General features: G+C 48.3%; 2 protein-coding genes across 7 annotated transcripts in view; one reads left to right on the top strand and one right to left on the bottom strand.

Annotated features, from left to right (window-relative positions):
• Nucleotides 1-3,364: 3,364 nt before the first annotated feature.
• Nucleotides 3,365-13,966, bottom strand: LOC127492991 (uncharacterized). The gene is made up of 2 exons (XM_089308564.1): nt 5,520-13,966; nt 3,365-5,284 (listed from the first exon to the last, which is right to left on the bottom strand). Exons 1-2 carry the CDS (start codon nt 6,220-6,222, stop codon nt 5,223-5,225), a joined length of 765 nt encoding a protein of 254 aa, XP_089164690.1. The 5' UTR covers nt 6,223-13,966; the 3' UTR covers nt 3,365-5,222.
• STX3 (syntaxin 3) overlaps nt 5,640-15,883 on the top strand; it is a 47,022-nt gene continuing 36,778 nt past the window's right edge. For 5 of the 6 annotated variants that reach the window (XM_051854392.3, XM_089308553.1, XM_051854394.3 and 2 more), the window contains exon 1: nt 5,945-6,077. In XM_051854392.3, the coding sequence (XP_051710352.1) occupies nt 6,048-6,077 (30 nt within the window). In that variant the 5' untranslated portion in view covers nt 5,945-6,047. Of the gene's footprint in view, nt 5,779-5,944; nt 6,078-15,883 lie in introns of those variants that run through there. The other variant, XM_089308558.1, reaches the window with a different exon arrangement.

Raw genomic sequence — 15,883 nt, 5'->3', positions numbered from 1 at the left:
AGATCAGCTTAGTATACCTTAAGTAAGGATTTCAACAGTTTGTTCCCACACAGAAACATAAAGTGAAAAATAATAGATGATTTTTTTTTAAATGATGATGAAATCAGATCAGACCTATTGTCATGTTTAATCCCAGTGAGAGTCAAGTTGGGAATTGATAGTTTCTTTTCTTTTTTTTTTTTTTTTAACAGAAGATCAGTTTAGTGTACATTAAGTAAAGATTTCAACAGTTTGCACCCCCATAGAAACACAAAGTGAAATATACTGTTTGAGTACTCGTTATAGCATTAAGCCTCAGTGTACAGCACATTAAGGACAGAGATCCTACATGAGGAGTAAGTGCACAGTGACTCCTGTTGTTGACTTTACAAATTGACACTCCTGTTTATGGCATCAGTAATCTCCCTATGCACCAGTCATGAGTTTCCAAGGCTATGGAAGCCCCTTGAGTTCTCCGACTCTTATCTTGTTTAGACAAGGTCATAGTCAAAGTGGAGGTTCTCTCCTCCCTTCAGAGAAAGGCACCTCCCTCTTTGAAGACCTGTTCTTTCCACTGGGATCTCACTCACAGAGATCTTTTTGCCAGAGTGTCTTGGCTTTCCATGCCTGAAATACTCTCATGGGCTTTTCAGCCAGATCCGAGTGCCTTTAGGGCTGATTCTGAGGCCAGAGTGCTGTTTAGGACATCTGCCATTCTATGAGTCTGCTGAGTATCTCACTTCCCATGTTGGATCACTCTCCCCTTTATTTATTCTATCGGTTAGTGTTAGCAGATACTAGACTTGTTTATGTGCTCCCTTTGACTCTTAGTCCTTTCATTATGATCAATTGTGAACTGAAATTGATCACTTGGAATAGTGAGATGGCATTGGCACATGCCACCTTGATGGGATTGAATTGGAATCCCCTAGTATGTTTCCAACTCTACCAATTGGGGCAAGTCAGCCCGAGCATGCCCCAAATTATACATCTCTTCCCTCTCTTATTCCCACTTTTATGTTTAACAGGGATCACATTTCAGTTAATTTTCAACACTTAAGAATAACTGTGTGATAATTACAGAATTAAACCAGTCATATTAAGTAGAACAGACAAAAAAAAAAATACTATGAGGGATAATGTATTAAGTTGTCCATTAGCAGTCAGGGCTATGCTGATCAAGTCACCATTTCTCATAGTGTCCATTTCACTTCAGGAGGTTTCCTTTTTGGTGTTCAGTCAGTTGTCACCGATCAGGGAGAACATATGATATTTGTCCCTTTGGGACTGGCTTACTTCACTCAGCATGATGTGTTCCAGATTCCTCCATTTTGTTGCAAATGACTGGATTTCGTTGTTTCTTACTGCGGTATAGTATTCTAAAGAATACATATCCCATAATTTCTTTATCCAGTCTACCATTGATGGGCATTTAGGTTGGTTCCAGGTCTTGGCTATTGTGAATTGTGCTGCAATAAACATTAGGGTGCAGACCGCTTTTTTCTTTATCAATTTAAACTCCTTTGGGTAAATTCCAAGGAGTGGGATGGCTGGGTCGAACGGTAGGGTTATATTCAGGTTTCTGAGGAATCTCCAGACTGATTTCCATAGTGGCTTAACCAGTTTGCATTCCCACCAACAGTGGGTTAGTGTCCCTTTTTCCCCACATCCTCGCCAGCATCTGTTGTTGGTAGATTTCTGTATGTGAGCCATAGTTATTTTATTTATTTGAAAGATAGAGTTACAGAGAGAGGTAGAGACAGAGAGAGAGGTCTTCCATCTGCTGGTTCACTCCCCAGGTGGCCACATCAGCCAGAGCTGAGCTGATCTGAAGCCAGGAGCCAGGAGCTTCTTTTGGGTCTCCCACATGGGTGCAGGGGCTCAAGGACTTGGGCCATCTTCTACTGCTTTCCCAGGCCATAGCAGAGAGCTGAATCGGAAGAGAAGCAGCCGGGACTAGAATTGGCACCCATATGGGATGCTGGTGCTTCAGGCCAGGGTTTTAACCCACTGCACCATAGCACCAGCCCCTAGATAGCTTTTTTTGAAAAAAGATTTATTTATTTGAAAAGCAGAAAAGGTTGGGGGGGGGGGAGAGGGATAGAGAGAGGGAGGGAGGGAGGGAGAGAGAGAGGGAGGGAGAGATCTTACATCCACTGGTTAACTCGCCAAATAGCCACAACATCCCAGGAACTCCATCTTCTACATGGATGGCAGTGGCCCAAGCACATGGGCCAGCCTCCTCTGCCTTCCCAGGTGCATTAGCAAGAAGGTGCAATGGAAGTGGAGAGGCTGGGGCTTGAAGTGGAGCTCAAATATGGAATGATGGCATTGCAAATGACAGCATAACCTGCCAGGTCGCTAGAGGGCTTTTTTAGTACAAAACATTTAAATCCATACTTATTCAATTGCATTGCATCTGCTCCATTATGATTAGCCTGTTACTCTTGACATTTCTACAAGGGAGCTATAGGGAACATCACATCTTCTGTGTCTCAAGAATCACAACAGACTTCTGTATAAGCAGCTTCCCCACTGAGAGCTGCCATTGTCCCTACCAGCCTCTTCACAGTAGTAGCTCTGCATGCTGATGGCTCCAGAGGTTACTCTCAAGCCAGGGCGAAAGTTGTGTAAACAACTAGGCACAAAACATAGGATGTGCTTTAGAAAGAGATATGAGCAAGTACTATTGGAGGAGGTGTAGAGAAATTAACTGGAGACCACCTGAGTGAATATGAATATGAATCTTGAAGGAGGTGTAGAAATTTCCCAGACACAACGTGGAGAAAGCACCAACCAGGTGGACAGAGGTGAGAGATCACAAAAGGGTGAGTGAGGTTTGGGGAAGGGGTGGTTTCATGAGGTTGGTGGAGGAGCTTTGTGAATCAGGTAGTGATGGTAGGTGAGAGGGGGGCAAAATTGGGCAAGGCCTTGAATGTTATTTTTTATAGAAAGCTTTTATTTAATAAATATAAATTTCATAGGTAAAACTTTTGGATTATAGTGGTTTTTCCCCCAAACCCTCCCACCCCCAAACCGTCCCACCTCCTACTCTCTCTCCTATCCCATTCTTCATTAAGATTCATTTTTAATTATCTTTCTATACAGAATGTCAACTCTATACTAAGTAAAGATTTCAAGAGTTTGCACCCACATAGACACAGAAAATTTAAAGTACTGTTTGAAGACAAGTTTTACTATTAATTCTCATAGTACAACTCATTAAGGATGGAGGTCCTACATGGGGAGCAAGTGTACAGTGACTCCTGTTATTGATTTAACAATTGACACTTTTATTTATGACGTTAGTGATCATCTGAGGCTCTTGTAATGTGCTGCCAAGGCTATGGAAGCCTCTTGAGTCCACAACTCTGACATTATTTAGACAGGGCCATAATTGAAGTAGAAGTTCTCTTCTCCCTTTAGAGAAAGGTACACCCTTCTTTGATGGCCCCTTTGAATGTTATTCTAAGAAGGGTCTGGATTCCCTCTGTTTGTGAAGAGAAGCCATTGATGGGTTTTAATCAGAATAAAGATGCATTGAGCCATAATACTAGAAAATGCATTAATAAAGTTAGTAAGCATGTGCTGAGAGCCTAGTAGCTTTTGGCCCTATGCTTTGGTGAGGAGTGGCAAAGCTACTGCCCCCACAGAGCTTACAGAAGGTACAGGAACCAGACATGGTCATGTGATTATGTGACATGGTAAGGTATGAAGGAGAAGTCTAGGGTATCACAGAAGCACATTCAAGGAGCACTTAACTCACTCCTGGAGGGTACGGGGTGGGGAACCTATTTTTATTTAAAAATTATTTTATTTATTTGAAAGAGAGAGAGAGTGAGAGAGAGAGGTCTTCCATCTGCTGGTTCACTCTCCAATTGGCCGCAATGGCCGGAGCTGCCCCAATCTGAGGCCAGGAGCCAGGAGCTTCTTCTAGGTCTCCCAAGTGGGTGCAGGGGCCCAAGGACCTGGGCCATCCTCTACTGCTTTCCCAGGCTGTAACACAGAGCTGGATTGAAAGAGGAGCATCCTGGACTAGAACTGGTGCCCATATGGGATGCTGGAGCATCAGGCCAGGGCTTTAACCCACTGGGCCACAGCATCGGCCCGGTGGGAACCTATTTTCCACCAAGGGCTATTTGGATATTTATAACAGCACTGGTGGCCCATACAAAACTATCAACTTAACAATTAGCCCGTTACAGATTTATCAAATTTCGAGTCCTACCTCTTGTTGCTTTGGCAGGGCCAGACTACATAATCTCACAGGCCTTATATGGCCCAGACGTTCCCCACTCTAGCATGTGGGTTATCTGGTTTTAGGGTGGTCTATGCCTTTTTTATGATTTTGTTGTTGTTTTCCAAAACTGTAAGTTGTAGAAAATTAATATTGATGCAAATGATTCTTGTCTAGAGAGGTGTGAATGAATTTTGTTCCATGGAAGTGCAATTGCTCTCCCACCACAAGAGTTTTGCATTTCTTAGCATATTCTTTCCAGTATTCAGCATTTCTGTTACCTGTAGCACCCTCTCCTGCTGTTTGGATTCTTCTCTGGATAGCTTTAGCTTCCTACCAGTTCCTTCATTAATTGAGGAATTAAATAAGACCTCTGATTCACATTCACTTTATATTTGTATGAGAATCATGATTTTAACCTTTGAAAATAGCGAATTTTTGACATGTGTTCAGAGTATGAACCGTCACTTGTTGGTTCCTAGAATTGAAAAGACTCCTGATTGCTATGGTCCTTTTAGACCTTCAAAGGTAAAGAGATGTTCTCAGCCCTGTTTCCCTCAGGGCGGGCAAGTACCTATCCTCACCATCAAAGATTGTGGAGGTGAACAGATCCAATAGTATTTCCGATGAACTCAGTTTTTCCATTTATGACCTGCAGGGGGCGCTGCTACAGACGCGCCACTCAGCCCGGCGCGCAGGACGTCAGAGGGGATTAGCATGCAGAAAAGCAGGGCCAGGTCCAGAAACCAGGCCTCGGCTCTGCCGACCGTATCCTTATGGCAGCCGAAGTCAGCACGCGGCAGGGCCGCAGAAGAAGGCAAAGTCCTGTGCGAACCGCAAAACTACTCACAGCCTGTCAACCGGAGGCTGAAGAGCAAATTCTCCGGAGAAGTCTCTCTCGGCCCGTTACTGCGCTCCACCCCGCTGGGATCTGCACACCACAGAGGGAATGAAGGATTCGGCTTTCCAAGACAACCACTTTTTACCTTAAATCCCGTTCCGTGGGTTACGAGTCAATCACTCCTCTCACGTGGGTTTCACAGCAAACTCCCAAGCAGGTGCTACCTCCTGAGAAAGTGCGTTTTCCCAAAGTTGCACAAAACATCTCGACAAGGACAGGCCTCTCTCTCTCTACCTCCCTCCCTCCCTCCCTCCCTCCAGGGTCCCGATGGCCAAAAACATCAAAGTCCTCATTCCTGCCCGCCCCCTCCCACTCCCACCACGACCCCCTTTAGGTCCGGCCTTGCGTGCGCAGATCCGGTCTCCCGGAGCGACCTTATTCCTCCCCCTTCCCCACGCACACCTGATGCGTTTGTTTCGGGGTGGGGGGGAACTGTCTCCCCGCCTGGCCGTGAGTCTGCCAAGGGCACCGACGGCGAATCCCAGTAGGAAAGGTGGCCTGAGGCCGAAACGACGTCTCTGCTCGTCCTCGAGCAGACGGAGGGATCTGCCAGCGCCAGTTCCTCTACTCCTCCGACCCTTCGGGTGCCTGGAGTTCGGGGAGGTGGAGCGAGCGCGGCCAGGCGCGGGCCCTTTAAGGAGGAGCGCGGGGCGCGGCCCAGGTAAGGGGCGGGCCGGCTGCGGATGAGCGCTGCGCGCCGGCGCCCGCCCGGGAGGCGGATTTGGAGCGCGCGGCCGCCGCGGGGGCTGGAGGGGCGGTGCGGCGGAGCCTCGGTGGTGTGGGACGCACCTGCTCGCGAGCGGCCGCCGCCCGCCTCCGCCTGCGCTCCTAGCTCCCTCGCCCGGGCCCGGCCGGCCGCCACTTCCGGGCGCTCACCTGGGGCGCGCTCACCTGGGACGCGCTCCCAGCCGCGGGCACCCAGGCGGCAGGATGAAGGACCGGCTGGAGCAGCTGAAGGCCGTGAGTCCAGCCGCTCCCGGGGCCCCGGCGGGCGGGGCGGGACTGCCGGGAGCCGCCGGGAGGTGCAATGCCGGGGACAGGGGCTTCTCCTTTTCTGCCCAAATCGAGGCTGCGCGCAAGGCTTGTCCTTTAAGCCCCGCGGCATCCCGCGAGGGTGCCGCACCCTCCCCTCCCAGCGGGGTCATGTGCCCATGATTCACCGCCGGGCCGTGACTTCCCTGACCGCCTCCAGCGCTCCCATCTCCTCCCCCCACCTCCCAAGCAGAACCCGGGTTCAGGGGTGTGCGTGCGCCCTTATGCCCAGCGGGGCTTACGGGTGCTCAAGGGGTCACCTAACCACCTGCTGCCTGCTGCTGCCGGGCGCTCAGTCCAGAATCGGCCTCCTCCACCCCTCTTCCTGTTTCCCTTCTGGACTGCGTGGGGTCCAGCGCCCCCCTCTCCCCCAGGAGCAGCTGAGTTCCCAGGTGACCTCTCCAGCTGTGAGCTGGTCACGAGGTGGGGCCATTCGGTGGTCTGTTATCAAGTCCCAGCCTTGCCTTGAGATGGGAGTGGTCAGGGCAAAAGGACAGGAAGGTGGGCCGCCTCCAGGCCTGTGGCACAGAAGCGGGAACACCTTAAGCTACTTACTTTGTGGGGCCTGTGTCTGGTTATCTGTCAAGTGAGAATGATTATACCCGCTTGAGAGGTTTGTTCCAAGGATGACGTGACATAATGAGACATGATATAGACAAGTGTAAAAAGCCCGGGTTTTTGAGCCAGATATTTATTGACAGAGACAGTTATTGAGTGCCTTCCATGAGGCAGACCCAGTGCTAAGCCTCAGCGATCCTGGTAACACAGGCTGTACCGTAACAGAAGGTAGAATCTGGCCCTTGCCACTCACGATGTGGTCTTTCTACTCGGGAGCTTGTCAGAAGTGTAGCAAGTTAGCCCTCTTTCCCCACCCGCCGCATGTAGAACCATGGACTCAGACACCAGAACCAGCTACTGGCTCTCCCTTACACTCCAACTCTTGTTTTGTCGTCTGTAACATGGTAGTTGTGAGAACTTGAAAGTAGGAAAGCATGTAAAAGAATCCTTTGGTGCACAGCATGTAAGACTAAGTAAATGGCAAATTTTATGCTAATAGCTAAATGCTCTTTGGAAATTCATGTTGGGGACCACTGGGATGAGGCTGTGATTCTTAGCTGATTCTTTTGTGGCTCTTCCACCTGCTCTGGGTTGTAGGGCTGCAGAGTGGCAAAGGAGCTCAGGATATGAAAGAAGCAAAGGGACAGTTGCTTATCGTGGGAGGGAACCCTCTTGCCCCACACTTGCTCTTTGTCACTGGAGCCTGGCGTCATACTGGTGACCCAAAGGGCAGAATTTATTGCCCCTGTTTTATAGACAGAGATCCTGGAGCTTGCCCTGGGTAGGACGGTTGTCCCATCACAAACTGGTCAGGGCACAGCCCTCAGAGGAAGGCAAGCTCCTGACCTCTCCGCCGTGTCCTTTCCCTTCTGTTATACCGCTGGGGGAGGCAGGAAAAAAAAAAAAAGAAGAGCATGATTTCGAAGATCTTCCTGTGTGAGCACACCCAGCAAGCACAAAAAAACTGAACCGCAGACAGAGGCTGCTTTCTTCCTTTAGTTAGGAAATGTGTTTCCAGCGGAGGATACTCCAGAGCCCCTTTCAATAACCCATTGTCAACAAAGAGCAACAGTGCCTTAACTGAGCCTTCGATTCCAAGAATAAATTCAACCCGCCGAGGCACCCAAGCAAGTCCTTTCTCTCATGGCTACCGTCCGTAAAACAGCTAATGATACGCTTCCTCTCTTTACCTCTTGGGGACGCGGGGAAAGTGAAGACTATAGACGGTGCTGTTATTATGGGTGCATTGTTCTGGAATCACAGAGTGGTTACTGTAGCGTTTTGGAGAAGCGTGGGGGTGCAGGGTAAGGAGGACAGGGTTGCGAGTTCAAAGGCTTCTTTCTAATTGTGGTATTGCCACTTAGTAGCTGTGTTCCTTTATGCCCTCCTCTTTTGCAAAGCCAGGGGTTAGGTTGATCTCAGAACCCCTTTCTGACATTGTTACTGGTTTCTATGAAGACCTTTAAGAGTTACGTGGGTTTTTGGTGTTGATTCTACCTCCCGTACTCCCTCCATCGCTGAAGATCCCATCCCTGCAACAAGATGTACCATGCTCTCTCGCTGATTGAGGGAGCGTGTTTGTTAACCTGCAGTAAACAGTTCTGGCGGAACAGCCTGTGCTGTCTGTTTCTCTAGAGGTCTTTCTAAACCCTGGGGGAGGGGAGGTGATGATGGATAGCTGGAGGGCCGTCTTGTGGGTGAGATTGGCTTTGCTCTGTGTAGATGTTAGAAGATGTGGGGATGACGGTGGCAATTGGGAGTCTGTAAGGAAGCACTTCTGGTTGTTGGAGCTGCCCAGGGATGGGGTAGCGTGGTTGGGGAGGCAGTGAGCCCTCCAGCATGGGAGGGAGGCTGGCAGACAGCTTGCTGAGGTGTTGAAGGCTCTAGGAATTGAGGCACCTCTCTGAGGGAGGGAAGGTGAGCTGGCTGATTGAGGGCCTCCTTCAGTCTTGAGTCTGTCTGGTTCTGTGAGATGCTTTGTTTGTGAGCCTGTCCTAAGGCTTTGCAGTCCATGAAGACTGAGGCCTCAGAGTTGCACCTGTGAATTGGGTCATCATCCTTTTCCCATAGCGTCCTTGTGAGGATGAAACGAGGCAGTCCATGAGACTCACCCACCACAGACAATGAGAGTTCTCCAAACTGCTTCGAGCAGTGTTCTCACTGAGAGGCATACCTTTCTGATCCCAAGACCTGACTCACCTTCTCCCTGGACTGTTCCCTTCACCCTCCCCTGCCACGTGGACTGTTCCCTTCACCCTCCCCTGCCACGTTCAGGGTGCTCTCCTGTTCCTCAGTGACATAGGAAAGATTTGCCCGGGAATGTGCGGCGCCTCCTTGCAGCCCATCTCAGAAGGTGGTTCATACAGATGTCTCAGCAGCTGAACTTTGACTCTGCTGAGTCTGGATGACTTCTGGACCGGGGTCTTTTTTTTCTCTGGCTTTCTTTGCATTCTGCAAACATTTACCGAGAACCTACTGGGTGTCAGTTCCTGCTGTAGGTGCTGGGGTGTGGTGATTAACCCATCTTCCTGGCTGTCAGGAAGTTCACAATCAGGGAGACATACAAGAAATGAACATGGTGATACCATCTCTGTGATCTCAGTGACCACAGGAACACCCTCTGGGAGATGGGCAGGGAGTGGGGGATTCCTAGAACAAGTAGTACCTGAACTCAGGTCTCATTTTAATTGAGTTTCTTTGGATGCATGTAGAATTTCTTAAGCAAGGCAAGCAAGATCCTAGTGTTAGAGAATAAATAGTCCTAGAAGGGGAACAAATTTGTTTCATGAGAACAGCAATTAAAAAAATCAAAGGTAGGTGACGGTAATGGAGAAGCCAGTGATGTGTGGAATAGAGGTCAAGGACTTTGATCCCCTGAAGACTGATCTACAGTAGACGAGAACTGACTTGGAGATAGTGGTCCCTCCAAGGCCAGTTAAAATAGCACACTAACAAAATCAACCAGCAAGCTCCAAGGTGCAGCTTTTTCCTCTCTCTGTTCTATTTTGTGTCATGTTGCTTCCTAAAGACCTGTCCTTGACCTCCTACCCTGCGGAAGTTCTGGGATCTCTGTGGGATGGGAGTCCCTCAGATGGCACTGTACTATAATCCCATCAGAAATAGGTAGCTGTGCTTCCCCCCTTTAAAGCTTAAATCATTCAAAAAACACTGATTGAGCCTCTACCGTGTGCCAGGTGCTTTGGATCATAACTAAATCTTCACATAACAACTTGCCCCTTTATTAGATCCCAGCCTTCTTTAGTAAGACTCCTTTAAGCTCAGAATTCCTTCCTTCCCCACTCTCTGTGCCTAGAAGGATTCATTCTGTGGGAGAGATGTTTTGCTGTGAGCAGACGGGAAGCAGAGCTGAGATGAGAGTAATGGGGATTGAGTGGGGATTAGAGACCCATCAGCCAGAGGCCAGAGAGAAACGCTTGGATGAGAGAAGGGGATTAATTTTATTTTTATTCCTGTGGGTGTGGGGTGGCTGGGGGACAGGCAGGAGCTAAGTGAGAGAAGCTTGTTCATGTTGTCCCCTCTTTGAGTGCTTTCTCCCTGTCTTGTCAAAATTCCTACCCCTCTTCCTGTGCTCATTCTTTATAGGTAATTACTCCCTCATTGCAGCTAGCATATTCTGCCTTCATTCCTGCAGCCTGTGTTGGCTGTAGGTTGCTTTGCAATCAACTACATTTCTTCTGTGAAGTCAGTGGGGTTGTTTGTTACCCTGGAGTGGATTTGAAGCCACCTTCTATTCTTTCATTTTAAGTTGGACTCTTTGTCTTCTGTCCTGTTGTGTTGAAGTTCAGTGATTCTAATACAATGTTATTGTCACCATATCAACTACAGTAACATTGTTGAGCAGTTTCTTACTATTGAACCAGACTTGTGTTAGTTGCCTCATATACTTGGTCTCTAATCCTCCCAGCAAGGTGCTGTTATATTTTATTCACATTTTACAGGGAAGGGGATTGAGAATCTCTGGTGGGATCAAGATTTACATGTCTGTCTTACCTCATCTTACCACCCTGCACTTGATTTGGTCATCTCCCCAACTACACTGTATATTCCTTGATGCATTGGCAAATATATTCCTTTGGGGCCCACTGCCAGCATGCTGCATTGTAGACCTGTATTTTTGTTTTTAAAGATTTATTTATTTGAAAGGCAGATTTACTGAAAGAAGGAGAGACAGAGATCTTCTGTCCACTGGTTCACTCCCCAAATGGCCACAACAACTGGACGGGCTGGGCCAGAGTGGAGCTAGGAGCTTCTTCTTGGTCTCCCACATGGGTGCAGGGGCCCAAGGACTTAGGCCATCCTTCTCTGCCTTCCCAGGCACATTAGCAGGGAGCTATATCAGAAGTGAAACAGCCAGGACCTGAACCAACACCCATATGGGATGCCAGTGCTACAGACTGTGACTTTAATCTGCTGTGCCACAGTGCCCGCTCCAAAGGTAGACCTGTATTAAGCATTATCTGTTGGCCAGTTAACAACTTGGCCCTTACACATCCTTGAATACCCCATATTCATTACTGTGACTTACTGTTCTTGGCTCCATTCCCCGTGGGTTGGTGAAACTTGACCTGCCTGAAGTGGGACAGGAACTCAGGGAATCCCTAAGTTTGCTAATGAAGCCAGAGGTCACTGGCCCATGCCCAGGGACACATGAATTCCCATTCCCAGCTACACCCAACCCCCTGCAGCCCAAGACATGGTAGAGGGTATCTGGCTACTCCCCCTCGCCCCCCCACATCATCCTACTCACTCCTACAGGCTCAGTTACAGTGTCACATTGCTGCAGGGAGGTGACCCAGGCTGATGGCATTGACCAGGCCTTTCCTGGGGACTCTCACACATACTTTATTTTTGTTGGCACATAAAAACAGCCAAAATTGATGTGAGGGTTTCAGAAGCTGCCCGCCCTGGGAGAAAGCACACACCATGCATGCCTCATTCTCTCCTGTAGCGTCACTACCATCCTGATGCCCAAAAGCTGTAAACCAAGCCATTCAGTGGATGAATGGGGCTCTTCTATAAATGAATTTACCTGAAGCTTCTGTATTCCCTGAGGAGCCTTATCTCCAGCCACTTTTATATGTGGCCCTCCTGCACTGCCTCCCCTTGCCCCAAGGTCAGCCTGCTGTCTGGCATGGGGCCATTTCCATGGCAACATCCCCCACTCTGTGCGGAAAGTGACTGAAGTTCAACCCCCTCCTAAAGGGATTAGTGGAGCATATGCTGTCTGGTTATGTTCAACTGTCTGGGTTAGGGCAGCTGTCAGTTTTTTTTTTTTCTTTCTTCAAACAAACATTTATTTTAGACTACTTTTAGATTTACAGAAAAGCTACAAAGATAGTATAAAGTTCCTGTCTACCCCTCATCCGGTTCCCCGATTGTTAACAGCTTACATTACAGTGTGCACTTATCACAACTATGAAACTGATATTGGTGCATTACTGTTCACTAAACTGCAGACTTTATTTGCATGTCGCTACTGTTTTTTTCCTGCTTTAGGATCCGATCCAGGACACCGTATCCATTTATTTGTCCTGTCTCTTTTGTTTTCTCCCGCCTATGACTGTCTCTCAGTCTTTCCTTGTTTTTCATGACCTTGTCGGTGTGCCGTCTGTTTTATAGTGCTTTAGAACTGCCCTTCCTGTGGCTGGTGCTGCATGCCACAGCTGGAGTTGGGGTGGGTATGTTAAGAGGTCTCATTCCATGATGGGTGAGAACAAAGGCTCCATAGCCACTTGTGCAGGCTTTGCTCTTAGCTCCGGCTTTCCTGTCTTCACCACCTTGGGCAGGTTACTTAGCATTTTTATGCATGAGTTTTCTCAGCTGTAGGCTCAGGAGTGTCTGCGGAAGATTGTTGCAGGGGTTATGTGCCATGGTGCATAAATAAGGCACATGTCTTAGATGAATCCTCAGCACTTGCCAGGTATTCAGTGAGTTTCACCTGTTACAACCGTGGTTTACGTATTCTGGAAGAACCATAGTGGGGAGGAGGGTTGTGGGACCGAGGCTGTAGGGAGGAGTGGAGGTGAGGGCTGGTGAGGGAGTGAGACATTGTTAGTTTCTTCCTGCTTCCTCTTTGTGACCTTGAGAACTGAGTGGTGTGGTGTTGAGGAGCCAGGATGGGAGGGAAGAGGGAGATACAGAGAGAGAAGCTCAGGGTAGAGGAAGGAGGACCTAAAGGGGACCTGTACTCTGCAGGAGGAAGAAGGTGGCATTCTTTGAATCTCTTTGAACAAAATCTCCTGGGATAAGAGATGAAGCAGGGGAAAAATACAGCTTTTCTCACCCAAATGGCCTTCCTCTATATTTCCTCTGGGTAAATCCACTTGGCCTTTGAAAGTTCCCCAAAAAGTCACCTCTGCAGACCTTCTATAACAGACTTCCATCTTCCCTAGACTCTACCTTGTATTTAGGCGAGGTTGGGCAGCCTGGCTTCTCCAGGTATATAATTCCTGTTATCGCTCATCACATGGTGTTGTAATGATCTGTCTGTGGGTCTGAGACAGGGTGGTCCTGGGGAGCCAGGAGCTGTTTGTCTGTCTCTCCAGCATCTGTACTATTACTTGGCAGATGTTAAATGTTCCATAAAAACTGTTGAGTGAATGAATGGGAAATGAATCCATGACTCTGCATGGGATCTTGTGGTGAGGCGGAGAATATTATCGTGTGGTGGCTGGTTGTGAAACCCCAGCATCCCTCTCTAAGTTAATGTAGCCCTGAACATTGGATTGCGTTAGGCAGGTTCTAGTCTTGGCTTTGTTCCTTATTAGCTGGGTGGCTTTGGATGAATTGACATTCCTAAGAACAGAGTCTTCATCTGTATGGATAACGTCTTCCCAGAGGGCTTTTTATTTGTTTGTTTTTGTTGTTTCTGTTTATCTTCTTGAGACTTCATGGCCTCTACCCTGGACCTGGCTCGGGCCCCAAGCAGTGCAAGCAGGCAGGAATCAGCATGGCACATGGGAAAGGAATTCAGTAATGTTTGCAGCAAACCGTATGCCTATGCTTTTGAGACACATATAGATGGTTGTAGGAAATATTGATCCTTTATTAAGAAACAAAAAGTGATATTCCATAAAATATGTCAGGGCCATGTCCTTTGACAATGACGTAATGAGGAACGAACAATCCAATAATAGTTGTCCCCAGACTTACCCACTTTGGAAATTTTAAAACACTTTTCTAAAGAATTCTTGGCTTAAAATCAAAGCAGAAATGGCAAACTATGTAGAAACGAATGGTGAGAAGAGTGGTCAGTAGCAATTTGTGAGGATGTCACTGGAGCAGAATGCAGAGGGAGCCCTCTTTCTCAAAATGCATGGAGTAGGAAAGTGACAGAGGGAAGTTCTAGTAATGGCATGAAATTCTCTGTCCCTGAGACACCTGTTGTCATCTTCTAAGAGCTGGCATTATCATTGCATCTCCAGCAGAAACTGTAGTCAGAAGAAATAAGACCCAAATAAGACCCAATAAGACAGATGCTGTAGTTGTGAGCATTTAATATGTGCTCAGCATTGCTCTAAATATTTCACGTGCAGTAACTGATTTAATCCACCCAATAGTTCTAGGATCAGATTATTCTGGTCATCTTTCAAACAAGGAAACTGTGGCACAGAGAGGTTTATAACCTGTAAAGATTGCACAGCTACTGTGGTCGAGCCAGGTCTGCAACTCAGGCAGTAGGAAGTATCTCTCTCCATGTATGTGCATATTCATAGGGTTATATGCTCTTATATCCTTGTCATTCATGGGTATTGATTCACCCAATTGAGTTATGGGTGTTGCAGCATCCCCTGAAAGAAGCAAGGGTGTGGTATGGGGCATGGTGGGAAGAATGCCTTCAGGTAGCACGGAGAGGGTAGGAGCAGGGGCCTTGGACTTCCACAGACCTGCTTTGAGTCCTAAAGTTGCCAATTGTTAGCTGAATCATGTTGGGTGAATTAAGCCTAATTAAGCAGTTACCGCATCTGTAAGTGGGGACAGTAATACTTATCCCTCAGGGTGTGCTGTGAGAATTTAATAACATACTTGAAACCACGAGAGTGCCTGTGACAAAATGCAGACATACATCGTTGCCTTCTCTTGTTATTGTTCGGCAGAATGCGTGGAGTGTGGTCCTTGGGGTCTTTGGCTCTTATCCAGTGGTCCACTGACTGTGGGCCACGGGCCAGTCTGATAACGAGTGTATTTCTCAGTGACTTCATCTTTCTTTTTTTTTTTTTTATTTTTTTATTTTTTTTTATTTTTGACAGGCAGAGTGGACAGTGAGAGAGAGAGACAGATAGAAAGGTCTTCCTTTGCCGTTGGTTCACCCTCCAATGGCCGCCGCTGCAGCCGGCGCACCGCGCTGATCCGATGGCAGGAGCCAGGAGCCAGGTGCTTTTCCTGGTCTCCCATGGGGTGCAGGGCCCAAGCACCTGGGCCATCCTCCACTGCACTCCCTGGCCACAGCAGAGAGCTGGCCTGGAAGAGGGGCAACCGGGACAGAATCCGGCGCCCCGACCGGGACTAGAACCCGGTGTGCCGGCGCCGCAAGGTGGAGGATTAGCCTATTGAGCCACGGCGCCGGCCTTCATCTTTCAAATGGGGTGAATTCTGGCTTCAGTCTGATCATTGCGAAAGTAAAAGCATGAGGGACTCACATAGGGTATCTTTGTCCAACGGGCTCCTCTGATTCATCCAACAAGGGGAAGGTATAATTCAGCAAGAAGGGGAACCCTCAGGGAGAGTTTCACTGGAAGAGGAAATGACGCATAATAGGGAGAACTGGCTGAGAAGGGTCATCTGACTGCCTAAATGGGGAACGGAGAGCACCGAGCGCCTGGTGAGAGTTTATTGAGAGCTGACACACTTGGGCAGGATTTCTGGCTCTTTCAGAGGGACTGGAAAAACCAGATGTTGGGCAGCCTGTGCATGAGAGTGTGTCTGTGCCTGTTTGGAATCCTTGTTAGTGGTGGTGTTCCTCTTTGGGAATCCACACTCATCCTAGAAGGAGGAAGGTGGGAGAGAAGCAAAGCAGGGACCAGAAAAGCCACATGTGTCAGGGTTGCGCTGTGGCTCAGCAGGTTAAAGCTGCAGCCTGCAGAGCTGGCATCCCATAAGGGCACCACTTCAAGTCCCAGCTGCTCCACTTGTGATCCAGCTCCCTGCTAATGTGC

This window comes from Oryctolagus cuniculus, chromosome 1 (genome assembly GCF_051225735.1).
Source record: "Oryctolagus cuniculus isolate XC-2025 breed Fujian yellow rabbit chromosome 1, ASM5122573v1, whole genome shotgun sequence".
NCBI classification, from domain to species: Eukaryota; Metazoa; Chordata; class Mammalia; order Lagomorpha; family Leporidae; genus Oryctolagus; species Oryctolagus cuniculus.
Note: the sequence above shows the minus strand (reverse complement) of the source record. Positions and strands in the feature narration are given on the sequence as shown.